The sequence below is a fragment of the Neurospora crassa genome, linkage group VI (assembly GCF_000182925.2).
Source record: "Neurospora crassa OR74A linkage group VI, whole genome shotgun sequence".
In the NCBI taxonomy this organism is placed as follows: domain Eukaryota; kingdom Fungi; phylum Ascomycota; class Sordariomycetes; order Sordariales; family Sordariaceae; genus Neurospora; species Neurospora crassa.
In genome coordinates, this window is record NC_026506.1 from 2,023,742 (window position 1) to 2,039,051 (window position 15,310).

The 15,310-nt window shown below is 50.8% G+C and overlaps 4 protein-coding genes across 5 annotated transcripts; 2 read left to right on the forward strand and 2 right to left on the reverse strand.

Moving 5' to 3' along the window:
• Positions 1-2,869: 2,869 nt before the first annotated feature.
• Positions 2,870-4,472, reverse strand: NCU03882. 2 transcript variants are annotated; one of them, XM_011396579.1, is made up of 5 exons: positions 4,143-4,472; positions 3,962-4,069; positions 3,857-3,895; positions 3,674-3,748; positions 2,870-3,494 (listed from the first exon to the last, which is right to left on the reverse strand). In XM_011396579.1, the coding sequence occupies exons 2-5, from the start codon at positions 3,980-3,982 to the stop codon at positions 3,144-3,146; spliced, it is 486 nt and encodes a 161-aa protein (XP_011394881.1). In that variant the 5' UTR covers positions 3,983-4,069; positions 4,143-4,472; the 3' UTR covers positions 2,870-3,143. The 2 variants fall into 2 exon arrangements, with proteins under 2 accessions (XP_011394881.1, XP_011394880.1); XM_011396578.1 differs by having other exon boundaries at positions 3,962-4,472.
• A 268-nt stretch (positions 4,473-4,740) lies between these two features.
• On the forward strand, positions 4,741-6,123 carry NCU03883 (vacuolar transporter chaperone 1). The gene is made up of 2 exons (XM_951463.2): positions 4,741-5,255; positions 5,323-6,123. Exons 1-2 carry the CDS (start codon positions 5,222-5,224, stop codon positions 5,670-5,672), a joined length of 384 nt encoding a protein of 127 aa, XP_956556.1. The 5' UTR covers positions 4,741-5,221; the 3' UTR covers positions 5,673-6,123.
• Positions 6,124-6,247: 124 nt separating this feature from the next.
• NCU03884 (hypothetical protein) lies at positions 6,248-7,901 on the reverse strand. The gene is made up of 2 exons (XM_951464.3): positions 7,697-7,901; positions 6,248-7,632 (listed from the first exon to the last, which is right to left on the reverse strand). Exon 2 carries the CDS (start codon positions 7,481-7,483, stop codon positions 6,590-6,592), a length of 894 nt encoding a protein of 297 aa, XP_956557.3. The 5' UTR covers positions 7,484-7,632; positions 7,697-7,901; the 3' UTR covers positions 6,248-6,589.
• A 2,836-nt stretch (positions 7,902-10,737) lies between these two features.
• NCU03885 (hypothetical protein) lies at positions 10,738-14,844 on the forward strand. The gene has a single exon (XM_951465.3). It carries the CDS (start codon positions 11,772-11,774, stop codon positions 13,812-13,814), a length of 2,043 nt encoding a protein of 680 aa, XP_956558.2. The 5' UTR covers positions 10,738-11,771; the 3' UTR covers positions 13,815-14,844.
• The last annotated feature ends 466 nt before the right edge of the window (positions 14,845-15,310 follow it).

Here is a 15,310-nt window from a genome sequence, read left to right on the forward strand (position 1 = left end):
AGTGGTATCAGAGCAAACTGGCAGTCGTTCTTTGGTTCATCCCAATCTGGAGAGGACCTGGCACGAAATGCACTGCATTGACGTTTGCCTGAACGGGCATCAAAGAGTAGCCAATTCACAACCACAGACATCGTTCAGCCAGGAAGGCTTTGACCAATCACGTAGCGCTTTATATGCCGTTCATCAGTCTGCCACATGTCGGCGTTCGAAGAAGTCAACATTCGATCGGCCAGAACATGTTGGAATCCTCGTGTTGCACTGCTAGACTTTGCTAAGGCTTTCTAGGAACCTTGGCCAGGATCGCAGGTCTCATCTTGGACTCCTGGCAAAGATTGTATCTCATGGAATTGCCTGGACTCTCCATAATACAGTCAACCCCCTGTTGATACAACCAATTCGGGCAGGGCAGTTCCCTGGCATCATACGGTCGTTTTGCATTTGTGGGGGATATGCCCACCACCTAGAGCCAAGTAATGTACTGCACTAGTGTAATGTAAACCACCCAAATACGTAGCACTACACATTAGGTATACATAGGCACCAAAGCTCTTTGCATCAGACAGAGGATTTGCGTTTGAGGGGGGGTCGCATATGGTGTACAGGGGGTTTGACTGTATAGGTGTGATGCGTTTCGCAATGGCAGGTTGCAACGTGTTAACAGCTTGCACCACTTTTGGGTTTTGCAGTCGTTGCCTCGTTGAAACATTATCCCCGAGGCTTGACGGATCGCGGACACTGATGGTACGAAGACACCGTTACCATCTTCGTCCACCGCCGTTTATTTTTCGTCCGATAAAGTGCATGTCGATTTCCCATCTCAGGTAACATGTCGCACATCAACCCTCAAACGAACACCTCTCCGAATTCGCTGAGCCAGATCGTACGTCAATGACACGATCCGGACGATATCTACACTGTCATCCCGAAGCCAAGACGGTCGCTGACACCGAGAGAGTTGGCCTGCTTTATCCACTACCCCGCCTTCTGATATCATCCCTATTTACAGAGTTCTTTCGCTAATACGTACATGTACACATTCACTCCTGACGACCGTCCTCTGGTAAATCTTGTCTTGGCAACTGACCGCCATCTTCACGCCAGGTCTGGGTCGTCTTGATAAACTTGAAGATTGATGGTCTGGCGTCTCCTTTTCGGAAAAGGTATACCATCAAATGTAGACAAGAAACAGGCACTGGAACCCAGCCACGCCAGCTCAACCTACTGACAGCATTGTTTGGAGTACGGAAGTTAGGGAGGAGTACTTGTGTTCGGTGGCGTAGTTCGCTTCTTGTTGGGCTTGTCTATTTTGTAGTGTGCATCACAGCTGATATCTAACTTTCCCTGTTGCCATAACAATCGGTTACCCTTTACTTTGACTGGCTACTTAGGGGGCATATTTAGGGGTACAATTCATCATGCCCCTTCCATGATCGGCGGCTATGATGTGTACACTAAATCATTTAGCTGTTCCTCTGCACGTGGTGGTGCGCCGAACAGCCGCTAGATGGGGATATCGAAATTGACTTGGACCCAATCTGATCCATTCTTCGAAAAGTATGCGCATGGTACGCGTGGCGTCGTGTCGAGCTCGCAAGGCTGTTAGAGCGCCCAAAACACGTACGATGCCATCCGAGAATGAATGGGGAGAGATCTTCATCCTTATTATCCAAATGGAGGTACGCGACTTGAGTGCGGATCAAATGCGTGGCGAATATGGCGACATAATTGATGCTGCGCCGGTTCAATGCTGTTTTCCTGCTGATCCAAGTCCTTCAAAGAAGTATCCAACTAGATAAAGTCAATGGTGGTGCGGTTGACAATACCACACTTCATGGTGCAGGACGAACAGCAACGGGAGACATTGCTCCCAAAGCATTTACCCGCCAAATCACATTTGATTTTAAGGGATGGTACCTAGTCTCGCTGGTGTAACTACTACAGGCTTTCCGTTGCGAGTTGAAGACGGACCTGCGTTTTGACTGCGAGCCGGGCAGTGACCGACACACGGTTTTGAAGGGACAAACATGAAGCGAGCACTCGGATGACATCTCTCGTAGCCATCAAAGTCACGCCAATCAGCCTACCAACAAAAAATCTCACCACCACCTCTCGGCGTGCTCGACTCGAGGGTACGGGTTTCAGCAAAACGACCAGGGCTGATCAGATCTCAAGTAGTAACTGATTCAGATCCTGTCGACAGTTAAGCTTCCACGACTGTTCATTGTATTTTCATCGTGAACTACAGTATACCTGGCCCACCACACGTTCACGCTATGCATGAGCACCCGCGACAGCCTTCAATGTAGGGGCAAAACGCAAAAAGAGGCACCATCCCCAGATCGAATTGATTTCTTTTCGCTTATAGGAAGCCGGGCAAAAGCTTGGTGCCTCGACGTTATATTGGGCCATGTATCAGAAGTACACCGCCTGAACCCCCAAGCCTCGGTGGAACAAGCCAAAGCATGATGGGAATACGCCCATAGACGTCATATACGCGCTTCCTGGCCCCGGAACTTTCTCGTCGCAGAAGCAAGATACCTCCAGTTCCGTGATCCGTGATCCGTGATCAGGGCCCGCCAAGCTCCGCCTTGGCCGTACCGTAGCTCCCGGGGCATTAAGTCCGATGGAGGACCGACGATCTTTCCGAGGTTTCAGGTCAAGGTCCCCCGATACTTGTAACCCTGAAGCCCACCGGTTCCATCAAAATGGCCGTATACACTAGAAATCCCAGAAGGCTCATGGCGTATTGTGTCAGCATTGGTCACTTGACATGAATTGGTCCTTTGATCTTAGCAGGCATCATTATCTTGCGACCGCTATTTGACTTCGAAGTCATATAGCCGCTTCAATAGAACCACACCATCGAGGACCCCCGTTCAGCTACGACAGCCCCCCTTTGTGATAGTCCAGCCAATGAGGCCGCCACGGACGGCTCACGTTCATCCCTGTCGTTCAGTACCATATGGATAAGGTTATGATATCATTACAGAGTAAATTATTGTTCTTCTTGCTTGTTTGGTATACTGACTCCGGGCTCCCTGTCCCTCACCATGCGCCTCTCCATCCATCCATCAACCCCACATCATAAAGGGGTGAACCGGGTGGAACTCACGCATCTCCTCCTCCTCTTTGTAACCCCAATATTAGAGGGCAATCCAAATGAGCATGATGACAACATCGAGCCCCTTTGCCTCGCCATCATACTTGAAGCTCCACATGCCGTCCGTCTTCTCGTTCCAGTAGCCCGCCGTCGCGCTGTGCATACCGCGGCGGCCCGCCTGTCCCTTCTTGCTGGCGGCAGGAGCAGCAGCCTCCGACGAGGTCGACTCGCCCTCGGGGCCGGTGCCGGTCGATGTACTTGTGCTAGTGGCCTTGTTGAGTTGCGAGGTGGGCACCACGTGCTGCACGATGGTGCTGTTGACGGCGAACTTGTAGGCCGGGGTTGTGGCGCCTTGGGGGGTCGCTTCAGACATTACCGCCTTGAGCATTTTTTGCTGGAACCGGAGGTCAGTTAACGTGGGATCCTTCTCCATACTGGCGCGCACCCGAAGACCCCTCGCTCGTTCACCGGGTCAAAGGAGGAGAAATGTTCTGATTTTGCCGATGCGGAGAAGGCGGTATGGAAAAGCAGGCGGGCAGGGACAGAGGACTAGACAACGTGGCGGAAACGTACAATGATGGCCTCATTCCATTGTGCGGTCTTGGGGTGCTCATAGTATTCGACGCTGGCGAAGGTGCTGTTGCACACCTGTTTGATGAGAGAAAAGTGTCAGCGCATTTCGCAACATTCGAGTAGCAGGTCCGGATTTCGTTTGACGACCGCCGTGCTGGGAAAAGGGGTCGAAGGCGAACGAACGTCGGTAGCGATCTGCTCAAGGCGCTTGGGCGGCAGGGGCTGGTTTTCGCATCGCAAAGTCAGTAAAAACTGCTCAGCTCAAGGAAGCCGCCGAATTATCCTCACAGAGTTCGTTGGGGAGGCCATTTTGTTGTGCGGTGCCGTGTGGTTGTTGGGTGTAAGTCGGCGTTTAGTTTGCGATTGTTGCGGTGCGATGCGATAGAGGAGGAGACCCTGGTCCAAAGGCTGTCGCGTTAAATGGAATGCCCAACCAATCTCGTCTCTGAAACTCTGGGGCAAATCATACAGCTGCTCTTCGAGGGACAAACAAGGGTGGATATACTCTCCAAGACGCCCCGGGATGTTGAAAAGGGGATGCTAGGAGACGGCTGCGGAAAGAAAGTTGCTGTGATGTAGAATTGTAGATGCCCAAATCATGTACATACACGGTCGTTAGTAGGTATCACCAACACACGCGCGATCAGCTCGCCCGGTGCCCGCCCGATACGCTCTGCCACCGAGTCGGTAGGTACCCAAGTATCACACTGCCCTACAACGAGTGGATGGCCGCTGCCGCTGGACGGGCAACTGCCGCGGGTGCGGTGGAGGGCGGGCGGGCAGCAATGCCAAGCATTTGAAGCCTCAAGCGTTGGTCACTGACACATGACCAAGCGAACAGCTGACAGGTGAACATCGCACTTGGACAGCTGGCACGTGATCCGGCGCATGCTCACGGTCGAGAGTTCACGGTCACCACGGTGACGACAGAGGGGTGGGTTCAGTATCGCTTTAGCTCTGTCCAGCGGAGGCATTCCCATCCAATCGTTCTGAAAAAGAGGTCCACGTGGGCTCCATTTTCCCACTACAGTTCCAGCATTAGGCCTGTTGAAGGATAGCTCCACCCTCTCTCATTGATCAATTGACGTTTGAAGCTTTGCAATTGGTGAGCAGGAATCACCTTCTTCCACTTGTGGCAGCTTCTCGCTGGCTGCAGCGCCGCATCATTCAAACATCAGACTTTAACGTCGTGTTGGCGAAAGAAAAAGGACAAAATTTCCTCCCAGAGCCCGAGACGCAGAACACGACAGCGAACAGTGCTCCACAAAGCCCAAGAACCACGAAGCTTGTTTGTCGGTGACGCAGCACGAAATCGTCCCTACTCTTGTTTGACAGCTCCAATCGCTGTGGGATATCTTGTCCGAGTCTCTGACGGAACCGGAGCCGTGCGCGGACCGCCTGCTAGCTTGATTTTGAATCCGGATTGCCACTACGAAAAACACTTTGAACGACCGACAGCAGTTTCTTCAAATCTCGACGACACATACCCAAGCGCCTACTCCTCAACCGATATACCCAGCACCATCTCAAACCTCGAAAATCATCAACATGTCGAGTCAGCCTCTCCTCCAGACTGCGCCAGGTAAGCAAACATTCTACTTTCCGTTCCACGGCGCTCTTCCCGCTGACATCATCCGTGACCTCCACAGGCAAGCGCATTGCTCTCCCCACTCGCGTCGAACCCAAGGTCTTCTTCGCCAATGAGCGTACCTTTCTCTCATGGCTCAACTTTACCGTCATCCTCGGCGCCCTGGCGATAGGCATGCTTAACTTTGGCGACCGGCCCGCCTTCATCTCGGCCTTTCTCTTCACAGGCGTCGCTATGGCAACCATGGTGTATGCGCTAGTGACGTACCACTGGCGAGCCAAGTCGATACGATTGAGGGGCCAGGCCGGCTTCGACGACCGCTTCGGTCCGACCTTTTTGGCCCTCATTCTGCTCCTCGCTGTGGTGGTCAACTTTGTCCTGAGAATCACATATATTTCGCAGCAGCCTTAAAGAGATTGAGCAAGACTGGAACTGATGGATGGACGACCTGAGCGACGACAAGTATGTTACGAACTGTTGATGGATCAACGCTCGCTTCTGGGCGGGCATTGCGCCAAATAAGCCAGCAAATGAGACTATGCACACCGGAATTTTGTTACTACCACTGGCGGGATTCAAGGGAAACTAATCTTTGATCTCTTGTATAAAATACGACGGAGGTTCCAGTACGATACGTTATGAGCTACTAGAATGGAGAGCGCACTAAAGCAAATTGGGGTAGGAGATCTTGAAATGACTATTCATCACTTGTGATGAGAGGCAGGGGCGTTTGGTATTGATGGCTTGCATGGGGCCGGCGTTGGTCGACTTGGAATCCTAAAGCATTACAAACTAACGAATAAAAGTTTAGAGGAGGTACTATAAAACGAAACTATCCCATTGCTTTGCGACCGTTGTCTACATTGTGGCAATTTTCGTATAATGACAACATGTGACTGATGAAGAATGCCACCCACTTTATCGATTTTCTTAACCCATGAACTTTTCTTTCCTAACGGCCGGCGGGCATAAAAAATGGAGCGTATGAGCCTTAAAATGTAATCCTCATGTCTTGATAATGCGAGGTATCGAGACAAACGACCTGATACCCGATGATGCTCCTATAACTCCGGACAGCGCCCTAATCGTTTGTTAACATCGAAACAGAAATCTGTGATGTAAAACTAAAACCTCCAAAAGTCGCGAATATACTACCGTGGGTCATTGCCTATGCTCAATGCCGTCCCTCTAGAACCAAACATGCTCGTTATGCCCCTGAACTCCATGATAGTGCCCCGACCGAGTGACAGGCAGTATCTGCCATCATGATAAATACATAACTCTTCCCACGAGCCGCATCCTTCAAATGGGCAGTTGGTCGGCAGGTCTCAAGCCACCAAGCCTACCCTCTTCTTTTTCAGATGCTCAATGTGATGCTCGTTGCTCTGCACAGCAACATTCCGCATCGTCCTCAGTTCCTCGATCGGGATCCTCGACAAAAACACGCTCACGTACTTATTGTGTCGAGTCTTGGGTGGCTCAATAGCTCTTTCAAAAACCGTCGGTGGTTGGTCGTGCGATGCCCGGCCTCCTCCTCCTCCTCCTCCTCCTCCTCCTCCTCCTACATATTGCTGTTGTCTCTGGTTGCCGTTGTTGTGAATACCCATCATCTCAAATGCCTCTTCCTCTTCGTCGTGATCGCCATCCTTGGTCAAGTCCCTATCCATATCCTCCACCACCTCCGTCCCACCAGCATCTTCCTCTTCCGTCTCCGTCAGTACATTATACTGAAACCACTTTTGCTCCCCCTCGCCGATCCTTCGTCGTACCAGCTCGGCAATAGTGACAAGCTTGCTCGAAGCCACCGGCTTAGCGGAGAGGAGCACCACGCCCGGCAGCACGGATTGGTCCCACAGGCTGAAGCGATCGAGGTGTTGCAGCGCTTTGTCGACGTGCTTGGCGATGCTAGTCGAGGGCATGACGCTCATGGTTTTGACTTCATATCTGGGCCGGAGCTTGGCGAGGAGGGACTCGTATGGTTGGAATGCAGGGGTTACAGCGCCGGCGGTGGTGTTGCTCTGGTGCGGGTGGTTACTTTGCAGTGATGCTGTCTGCTGGATGTTGAAGTTTACTGTGGTGCGCTGCTTCTTGCTGGAGTTGCCTGGAATATCGCTTTCGCCGACATGGCGACGCTTGTTCTGGTTTGCCGACACCGAAGATGAGGCAGAACGTGGGGGGGAAGAGGATGACGCTTGATGAAGCATTGTGTCTGCGGCGGCCATGGAGTTCCTGGGTAGGTTTTGGGTTTTGGATCGATTGATCGTTTCAGCTTGCGGGCTGGGGATAAAAGGACTGGTGATGATAGAAGTGGTTACTGCTCTGTCCGGTGCCTGGCCGGATGGAAGGCTGTTGAGGACGAGGTGAAGTGTAGCTGCGAGTAGTCGTTACTGATGTTTGGTTATCAACTGAAGGGCAGCTTGAGAGGCGGTACGTACCAATGTTTTGGTAGGCGACTGTTTGATGTTGAATTTGATGTGGGGTCCATGGATGCGTCGATTATTTTGTGGATCTATTTAGGGCTTATCGATAAGAAGCGTGCAGTCTCATAGGGTCCACTTTCGGCTGGATGCTGGGCGCGGGCCTGCATCTCATTGGATTCCCACTTGCGTCTCGTATCCGCTCATTTACTCTCCACTCGTAGATACGTACTGGTATCTCGAAGTCTGAGTTGTGTGTACGAAGCGCGTCTTTAACCTCGGCGACAACATCGGCGGAAGTTGACAGGAGGCTGAGACTTGAGACGTGGTGCCTTGCATTCTACGCACCTACATACAGTAGGCATGGAACCCAGTAAATGCAACCAATTGGGGCAAGGCATTTTCCTTGCAATTACTGGGCCCTTGCACTTACTGGTACCTGCACAAGGGCTTGTAACAGCCAGTGACAGCCCTGATAAAGGGTTCCGATAGCTGGTGACAGCCCCAATTGGGGTGACAGGGGCGCCTAAACCACCTGTTAGTTGCCCTCTTAGGTGCAAATTTATATAGCCGGCCAGCTGGGCGGCTTGCAATTAGCAGTTAGCAGGCTTTACCATACTAAAATAATCCGAGCATGAGAATCTTTAGCATTTACTGGGTCTTTGCAATTATAGGAACTTGCAGTTACAGAGCACCCTACTATAGTACTACATAATGGAGTGAGCATTCAAGTTCGGGTAACAGGAGGTAGAGGTAGGTACCTAGGTAGTACCTTTGAAAGCTGAAAATCTTGAGATATTACAATAGCTGCTTTTGGAAGAAGCAGAAATTATGAGTTCACGACCATAAGATTGTACAAGCTCAAAACACATTGAGCTTATACTCAAAGCGATACTTTAAAGTTACATACTTCAAGTTGCTAATTACACTAGCTGGACCTTTTTTTTTCTTTGGCCTGCTGATGTTAAGACAATGAAAATGTGTTTAGAGAATTTGTTAAGGTACTCTTGCTTTCCAAAAAGCAGGCAGTGTTTTGCATGGAATGACCAATTTGGGAAAGGTGCAATCTTCGGTTATCTCTGACCTCACATCGCTGATTGGCGCCGGCAGGGCAACGGCTGCTAGGCATCTCGCTGTTAAGTAAAGCATGATTTAGTTTCCAATACCATGAATCATACGCTTTGAATCTCATGGGTACAGATAACAAGAATGATATAGCATCAACTCTTAAAACCAAGACGATGCTTGTTTGGCAGTTGGACGTTCTGAGAGCGTCTGATACATATGTATCCACCTTTTTTCAGCCAATGAGCAGATAGAAATCATTATGCAGATCTCATACTCTCCACCACTATGATCGGGACTGGACATCCTTTCTATCTTAATATTTGCTGTACAATTTGTCCATCATCCGGCAAAAAGACTTCATTAACTTCATGATAGTGGCAAGAAATCTGCAGTAAAAGATTCAAATACGAGGCATGTTGAACGCAAAAATCAACTCGGGAAGAAGTACCCTTGGCTCGATGCAACGTGTCCGATGAAGAGAGTGCAGACCGCAAGTTTCTGAACTTTTGGGGTGCAGCAACTGAATGTCAAACCCTGGCCGCCTGGTTTTGGGCAGAGTTCCATTCTCTCCGCATGTCTTTCGATGAGATGTGGATTTGCGGGGTCTTCAATGTGTGTACACTAGCTACATGTTCCAGATGATATGTACCTTGGCTTCTGTGCAAGAAGTTCGAAGACGATAAAAGAAGGTGCACGTACGACAGCGACAACGACGGTGAGAACAGCTAGTAGCTCACTTATCACAAAAATAACCATTTGCAGCCTGGTTTGGGTTACTGGCACGATCTACAACAGACAAGTCACAACAATCGACGAGAGGTGGCTGCTTGCAACGCGCTTCCGAGAGTGAAGAACATTGGTTTTTAATCTATTGACTGCTATCGACAAGCCCACATCGCCTTGGGGCTCTGGAAATGCAAAACCGGCGAAAAGGCTGACCTGGTTGAGCTTGGGGACTGGCAAATCAGGAGGAGCGGCTCAAGTCAAATTCGTTTGTGTTGTCTGTCGCTGACACAGTTAGTGATTGTTCACATCCGCGCCGAGTTCCAGTTGGCTGGCAAGGGTCAAACTGAGTTGTGATTCCAATATCTTCAGCTGTCCAATTAAAAGTGATGAGGGAAACTCCCAGGATTGGGCGCGGTCGTTCTATTTGCCTTGCAATTGCATCCATCCTTATTGTGCCGTGCCCCTCGCCCACTCCAACTTTCCCATCTCATTCGAATTTCATTCCCACCCGGTTGCATCATACAGGCTCATATCAATAGTATTGCAAGGCCCCGAAATTTGATGGTGACGGCATTTTTCATGCTCTTACTCTGCAACCTGGAGCCGCCATTTTGCCATCTGTTTGTGTAGGACATTTGAATAATGAGACAGCAGCCAAAGATAATTACGGCATCATTTTCACTACAAAGGAGCCGCGCGTGCGACGACTGACTTGGTGAGATATCAACTCAATTTCCAGGTCAGAGAATCGGTTTACTTGCGCCTTGTAGCATTCGGCGGGAATCAGTGCACAACAGGAAGGAATGTGTGCATGTGTGGTGCAGCCTTCTCGGCGTTTGAAGGCAGCCTTTCGAGCCTTCTCGTCTTAGGTTTGTCTCTGTCAAGAGCGTTCGTTTCACCTTCGAGTGTGGTGGAAGCTTCCTCCGTCCAGTCCAAGCATGCAGATGCTCTTACACCAAAGCTACCTCTTACTTTGGACGGGAGCGGTACGCAGGAGTAGAATGGCAGGGCATGGGATGGGGCTCGTGAGACATGGAGGTCTAACAGTAACAGGCGGCTTGGCCTCCCACCCTCTACTACTATCATAGAGGCTTCTGTCCAATCAGGACTGGAGACTGTGGCTTTTCCTGGGTGCTCCAGTCCCCCTCCCTCGTTTCTCTTCCTCGTCGTTCCTCCCCGACCTTGCCGACCCAAAGTTGGCTCGGTGCCCCCCCTTGTCCCCTTGCGTCCATTCTTTTGGGTGATTTTGCCATTCAAGCGGCCTCGTCTCCTTTTGCGACTCCTCGGCCCTGCAGCGCTCTCCCCAAACCCCCTCAACCTCAACCAACCTCGCAGTGTCTTCCCAGCACCTCCCCTTACAACCTGCGTGACAGCGCCTATTCACTCCAACCCTCCCCCCAATCTTCAATCAACCTACAACCAACTTTTAGCAACATAATCCGATCAAATCCACCCCGAACCACCGCGCAACCTACATTTTCCTGCTCTTTGAACTCCGCGCTTTCACTTCGCACTTGTTATTGTTTGCTATCATCGCTGTTTCGATCGAGGCTTTGACTAGTTCTCGCGCGCTCTTCCGAAAGTCGCTACCTAATCACCACTGTTGGCACACTACGACACGGCCGACCTCTGCTATTAGGTTCTGTTGGGCCAGCACCCAACACACTTCGCACCTTCCGACTGCCACCACTTGTGACTCGGGTCGGACCCTGCTTCGTCCTCGGTTGGGTCTTGGTCTCCTGGGGCGCGGCCACATCATCAAAGCCAAGGAGCCCACTCTGCCAAGCCTTCCGTCCCCTCAAGGTCTCCGCCCCTGCGCGCTGCTAGCGGTCTGCGACTCTGCGTGCGGTGCGGCCTCTTGTCAGTTTCCCCCGGCTGTGCCGAGCTAATCTGAAAAAGGCAATCAAAAACAACCAACTGGCAATCCACAACAGCGATCAAGCGGCCCCTGATTTCAGCGAGAGCCAAAGGACCCACTTGCTCTCTTTCTGGGTTACGTCAGCCTCACACCCAAGAACAGGCCCCCTTGTCAGCTGCTGCCGGCCTGCCACGCATACCCGCTCGGTTGCCTGTCCAATACGCACCCCCTATTCGGCCTGTTTATCACAGTCGCCCCCCCCCCCTCCCTTTTCGACTTACACATCACCCACCACTCTCTGTGACTCTTGGGTTATCAAGTGTTCCTACTGCCTGCAAAGTTCGTGACGCTTGTATCACGTCTTCCGCCCTTCTTTCCCGACCTATCATCGGGATCACAGCCTCAGAACGCGTCTACGCCTGAGACCTTTCATATCATCACATGTTTCCTTTCTGGGCTACCGAGTCAAGGGGAAATGACAAGACGTTAACGTTAGATGCAAGCCATCCTACGCTTTTGGATCTCGCCGAACCATCCGTGTCCAGTGTGTCAGCTCTTCCGACCGCGTCGGGTCTTCCGACGCCCATCTCTCCCGCATCCACCCACTCACTGAAGCGAAGACGGCTGAGCGCTGTTGATACCGCTTTCCATGGCCATGGTCACTCGTCGAAGCGCATCAAGACAGAGCAGGATGGTGGTTTACCTTCGCCGACCTCGACCTATGCAGGCGGCAATGAGGCGGCAAGGCCGTCCAAGCTCGCCGCCTCCGGGCCTAATCTAGAACGTGCAAAGGACGTCATCCAATATCAGTTTGGACTTGAAATCCTGATGAAGCATGACGAGCTCCGTCTCATCAACCAGGAGCTGGCCAAGTGTCAGATTGCTCTCGAGCAGCTTCGCCGGTGTCATCTCATCCCCTACCCTGTTCAGTGTCCGACACCCAGTCAGATGCTGGACATCAGCAGTGGCAAGGGTCCTGCTCTTCAGTCAAAACCAGGAGAGTCTGTACCGAAGTGGGCGCCACCCTTCGGGGTTGTCGACGGCCCGTATTCTCGGCACTACGCTAAGTGGCTGATACCCGATCCCATGTTTGACGGTATTCAACCGGAGCCGGTCGTGGAGACTGCCCGGGCAAGGAACGCCGTTGCTGAAGGCAGAACGACGAGGAATAGCATGTCTGACGCAGGTGGTCTAGGAAAACAACGGTCTGCCCGCGGGCAGGGCACCCAGAAACTCCAAGCGTTATCCAGTGGATATTCGCATCCCAAGGATAAATCACTGCCTTGCATCGTGAAACGGTCGGATGGGATCACGGTCAAGCTCGTCTGCCTTGATTGTCACAGGTGGAACTTTTCGAGCACGCAGGGCTTCATCAATCACTGCCGTATAGCCCATCGGAGAGACTACAAGAGTCACGACGAAGCCGCCCTTCATTGTGGGCAGCCCATTGATGTTGATGAGATTGGAGGTGTTGCTGCTGAGGAAAGAAAACCTTTGCCTCCCATCGTTCCAAGCGTTCCAAATACTACCAGCCCCGCTTTGGTGCACCAGCTGGCGCGCAGCGAACCCCTTTCGGAACAGCAGGCGTACAAGGCGTTGCTCTCGCGTATCAATGCGTCACTGGAGCTATACCATGCCGGCCAGCTCCCAGATGTGAAGAAGATACCAACCGCGCTACCAGCATCATCATTGGTGTCTTCCAACGCACCAGACTTTGTTGGCTCGTCCGACACGCCGTTTTTGACGAAGCTGATGCAAAAGAAGAAGGTTGGGGGTAATCTGAGTGAGAAAGTAAAGGATGCAAAGACCATAATAGATTGGGACGCAGTTCTGTCGCGTAACGAGTCTGAAGATACCGATCAATCGAATGCCGCAGAAGGTACTTCAAGCTCCAAGAAGCCTGTCACGTCGACAGCGCGGGTATCAGCCGTCACGCGCAAGCCGGCCTCGTCTACCATTCCTCCTCCGCCATTCTCGAGGATTTCTACTTCCCCCGTCCCTCTTCCAACAACGAGCATAGGTCGTGCTCCGGCCCACTTGACCGGCTTGCCCATCACAGTTACTAGGCAGCGCAATCCACCCGATCACCCCGAAACGCCCATATATGAGGACGACATAGACACAGAGTTGAGTCCGAACACCGTCGCTAGCAATAATGCGCCCTCACTTGTTAGTGATGATGGGGAGTATGATGATTCCGACGATGGATCTTCCTCCGACACCAGCGATGAAATTGAAACTCGGTCTGTCTCGGATGTGGCAGAAATTAATATTGAAGAGGATGTTCATGACGTGGTTGTCGCGCCTCGCGCTCAAATTTGTCAGCACCGAAAAGAAACCACGACCAACAGGACAGGTACCGGGAAATTCAAAAACGACGAAAGCCGACATGTGACATTTGTGACCCCTGTTCCTCCGCCGAAGCCGAATACCAAGTCCAAGTCCAGGGCTACTGGCGGCAACAGGCGCAAGCAAAAGTCTTGAAAACACTCAGGAACAGTGGTTCACGTTTGATATCGGAGGGGGGCAGGAACCTCATTCGCCACACCGTCACGTCTGTGATAGTCTCCGAGATCATCCCCTTGTTGGCTTGAGCAGGGACAAACCTCCCATGTATACCTTACTATTTACGAGATGTTACTACATTCATTTTAATGCCGAGATGAGCAAGGGAACAGTGTTTTGGGCTTCGAAATAGGAAGGAATGCTCATAGCTTATGATGTTTGGGTCCGGCAATTTGTGATTTTATGAGAAGCGCTTTTTCCACTTTTTATCTTTATTCTTTCGTGTCCCTTTCAGTCACTCAACAGAGATTATCATGCGAAACAAACGAGAACGGTCAAATAAAACAAATCTCGATTGGATCTTCTTTTCTTGGCAGCATACCGTTATATCAAAGCAACTTCTGTCGTATATGGCTATCCAGTCTACTTGATTGATAGGGAAAAGACAAAACAGTGGTATCTCGAAAGACCTCGATCGCGTTAGACGAAGGAATAGGCGGAGGTGGTGTGAAAATAGGCCGGACACGCCTTTACCGAACCATACCCAGAGAGTGTGCAGACTATTTTTCACACCGCCTGAGGCGGAATGAAGGAGACAGGTACGAACCGGGTAGACCACGTTTGTGCGCAAGTTCTTTTGGCCAATGTAATGTAAATCATGCGCCAAGGACCTTCCTACTTGATTACATAGATAGTCTTGAACCTTTCCAGAGCGATTGGTTGCCTTGCCTCTTCTTATGTGATGGCCGGAATACTTGACCGGAGGTAGGACCATCATTCCACATATATGGAAGGTGGAAAGTTAGTAAGAGAAGTATGGATGATATTTGTCTCGATCCAGGCTTCCTTGAAGCGACCGCTAAGTGCCTCACAATAGAGGTATATATGACTGGTACGTACAGTTATATGCTTGTTTGTCTGTTAGCCTTGTCCTTCGAGTAAGACTCATTTCTCACCAGTTGACACGCCGGAAGGTCAAAATCATGGGTTGAACTGAAATCTTCAAAACAAAAAAAAAAAAAAAAAAAAAAAAAAAAAAAAAAAAAACCCTACATCAGAGGTAGCTTATTTACAGTAATTTCAACCCCCTTTGTTACACATAAACTGAGCATGAAAAGGCTTAAACAAGTTGACAGAAATCTCAAGCTTACGATTTTGTTAAGGATATATCTAGAGTATATGCGCCTCAGATAACGTGTTATCTTGAAATGCTAAATATCTGCGTATGAAACATCAACAACGGCATCCATATTCTTCGCCCACCCTCCCCCCCCCCCCCTCCACCTCCCCACCCAAGATAACCATCGTAATTTCCCGTCTGCGTGACATCCTCTTCGTTAGGAAGGAAGCACCAAAGGCTTGCGAAGCATTAACTCGAGCGACTTTGTCGTTGCGTACAGTAATAGTCATTTGTTTCTAGCACTTTATTATCCAGGTCCTATTCGAGCTGCTCCCTGTTGTTCTTCGCGGCGCTC

Excerpts from the sequence above, each read along its gene's own strand:
- NCU03882 (XM_011396579.1), bottom strand. The coding sequence starts at position 3,982 with ATGGCCTCCCCAACGAACTCT. Across the intron at positions 3,749-3,856 it reads TTGAGCAGATCGCTACCGAC|GTGTGCAACAGCACCTTCGC; the intron begins GTTCGTTCGCCT and ends CTCATCAAACAG. Across the intron at positions 3,495-3,673 it reads AATGGAATGAGGCCATCATT|CAAAAAATGCTCAAGGCGGT; the intron begins GTACGTTTCCGC and ends CTCCGGTTCCAG.
- NCU03883 (XM_951463.2), top strand. The coding sequence starts at position 5,222 with ATGTCGAGTCAGCCTCTCCTCCAGACTGCGCCAG. Across the intron at positions 5,256-5,322 it reads TCTCCTCCAGACTGCGCCAG|GCAAGCGCATTGCTCTCCCC; the intron begins GTAAGCAAACAT and ends TGACCTCCACAG.
- NCU03884 (XM_951464.3), bottom strand. The coding sequence starts at position 7,483 with ATGGCCGCCGCAGACACAATGCTTCATCAAGCGTCATCCTCTTCCCCC.
- NCU03885 (XM_951465.3), top strand. The coding sequence starts at position 11,772 with ATGTTTCCTTTCTGGGCTACCGAGTCAAGGGGAAATGACAAGACGTTA.